General features: G+C 36.6%; 1 protein-coding gene across 1 annotated transcript in view; it reads left to right on the top strand.

The window, feature by feature from the left end:
- Window positions 1-1,681, top strand: part of LOC104781128 (probable purple acid phosphatase 20) — a 4,025-nt gene extending 2,344 nt beyond the window's left edge. The window contains 6 exon segments of the mRNA XM_010505721.2: window positions 32-145; window positions 272-490; window positions 493-514; window positions 782-1,112; window positions 1,192-1,280; window positions 1,379-1,681. Of these exon segments, the coding sequence (XP_010504023.1) occupies window positions 32-145; window positions 272-490; window positions 493-514; window positions 782-1,112; window positions 1,192-1,280; window positions 1,379-1,562 (959 nt within the window). The 3' untranslated portion in view covers window positions 1,563-1,681.

Raw genomic sequence — 1,681 nt, 5'->3', positions numbered from 1 at the left:
CGATCCGGCCAAATTAATGAAGTGGTTATAGGTCCATTAAAGCCCAATACAGTTTACTATTACAAATGTGGACGCCCAGATTCAACTCAAGAGTTCAGCTTTAGGACCCCTCCCTCTCAATTCCCCATCAAATTCGCCGTGTCTGGTAACACATTCCATGTTTCCTCTTCACTTCTTTCTATTGTCATTTTTTAAAATAAAGATTTATGTCACTTGTAAATTTATTTGTTATCTTTTTCATAATCTTGAATTTTTTGGATTAAAAATGAAGGTGACCTTGGGACAACTGAATGGACTAAATCAACATTGGAACATATATCGAAATGGGATCACGACGTTTTCATCTTGCCTGGTGATCTATCGTACGCTAACATGTTCCAACCCACATGGGACACTTTTGGTCGCTTGGTGCAGCCACTTGCAAGCCAACGACCTTGGATGGTCACTCAAGGCAACCACGAAGTCGAAAAAATACCTCTGTTACACCATACTTCCTCACCGCTTATAACAAGAGGTAAATTATTTTGATTTTAGATTTAAGTAAATTATAAGGATTATGAGAGGAAATGAGGAAGAGAAAGAACCTCAAAACATATTTATTATATTAATTTTGGGAACTTCAGTATATATTATTGGCTTAGTTTTAGTTATTAAAATGAACTTTGTTATTACATACTATGTTTTGGTTAGAAAACAATTTTTTTTTTTTTTTTTTTTTTTTTGTGTGTTGATGAAAAAGGGTTTATCGCTAATTTTCGATATTTTTGTAAACACACACCAGGTGGCGCATGCCATTTGAAGAAAGTGGCTCGACCTCGAATTTGTACTATTCCTTCAACGTTTATGGAGTCCACTTTATCATGTTGGGGTCATACACAGATTTCAAGGCTGGCTCGGAGCAGTACCTATGGTTAGAAAATGATCTCAAAAAAGTCGACCGTAAGACCACACCTTGGTTGATGGCTGTGGTGCATGCCCCTTGGTACAACACCAACGAAGCCCACCAAGGAGAGAAAGAGAGTGTGGTTATGAAAGAATCAATGGAAACCCTTCTTTATAAAGCACGCGTCGATTTGGTTTTTGCCGGTCACGTCCATGCTTACGAGCGTTTCGTAAGTCTGAAATGGTTTCATTTTATTTAAGAATTATATATATTTTGATATAGTTCTAATTGTGGATTTATTTTGACAGAATCGAGTGTACCAAGATAAGTTCGACAAATGTGGACCAGTTTATATTACCGTTGGGGATGGTGGCAATCTGGAAGGCCTTGCTACCGAGTAAGATCTTCGTCAACTGAGTTTTTTTATATAATTTTATTATAAAAACAATCGTGACATTAAAATTAATGATTTGATGATGTTTTTATAAATGATAGGTATAAAGATCCAAATCCCGAAATATCATTGTTCAGAGAAGCAAATTTTGGGCATGGTCAATTGGTGGTCGAGAATGCGACTCATGCACATTGGGAATGGCAGAGGAACGACGATGATGTCTCGGTCAAAAAGGATTCGATTTGGTTAACCAGTCTCTTAGCCGATTCATCTTGTCATATTTAGACCGTCTCGGTTCTTGTTCTTGAATCATATTGTTAGGACTTGTGCCTCATCATTGATAATATATGTTAAAGGTCGATGTGAATCGAAATTACTGAGACATATATGAATTGTATTGAGTA

The sequence above is a fragment of the Camelina sativa genome, chromosome 4 (assembly GCF_000633955.1).
Source record: "Camelina sativa cultivar DH55 chromosome 4, Cs, whole genome shotgun sequence".
Taxonomy (NCBI): Eukaryota; Viridiplantae; Streptophyta; class Magnoliopsida; order Brassicales; family Brassicaceae; genus Camelina; species Camelina sativa.
This window is presented reverse-complemented; position numbering and strand designations above follow the sequence as displayed.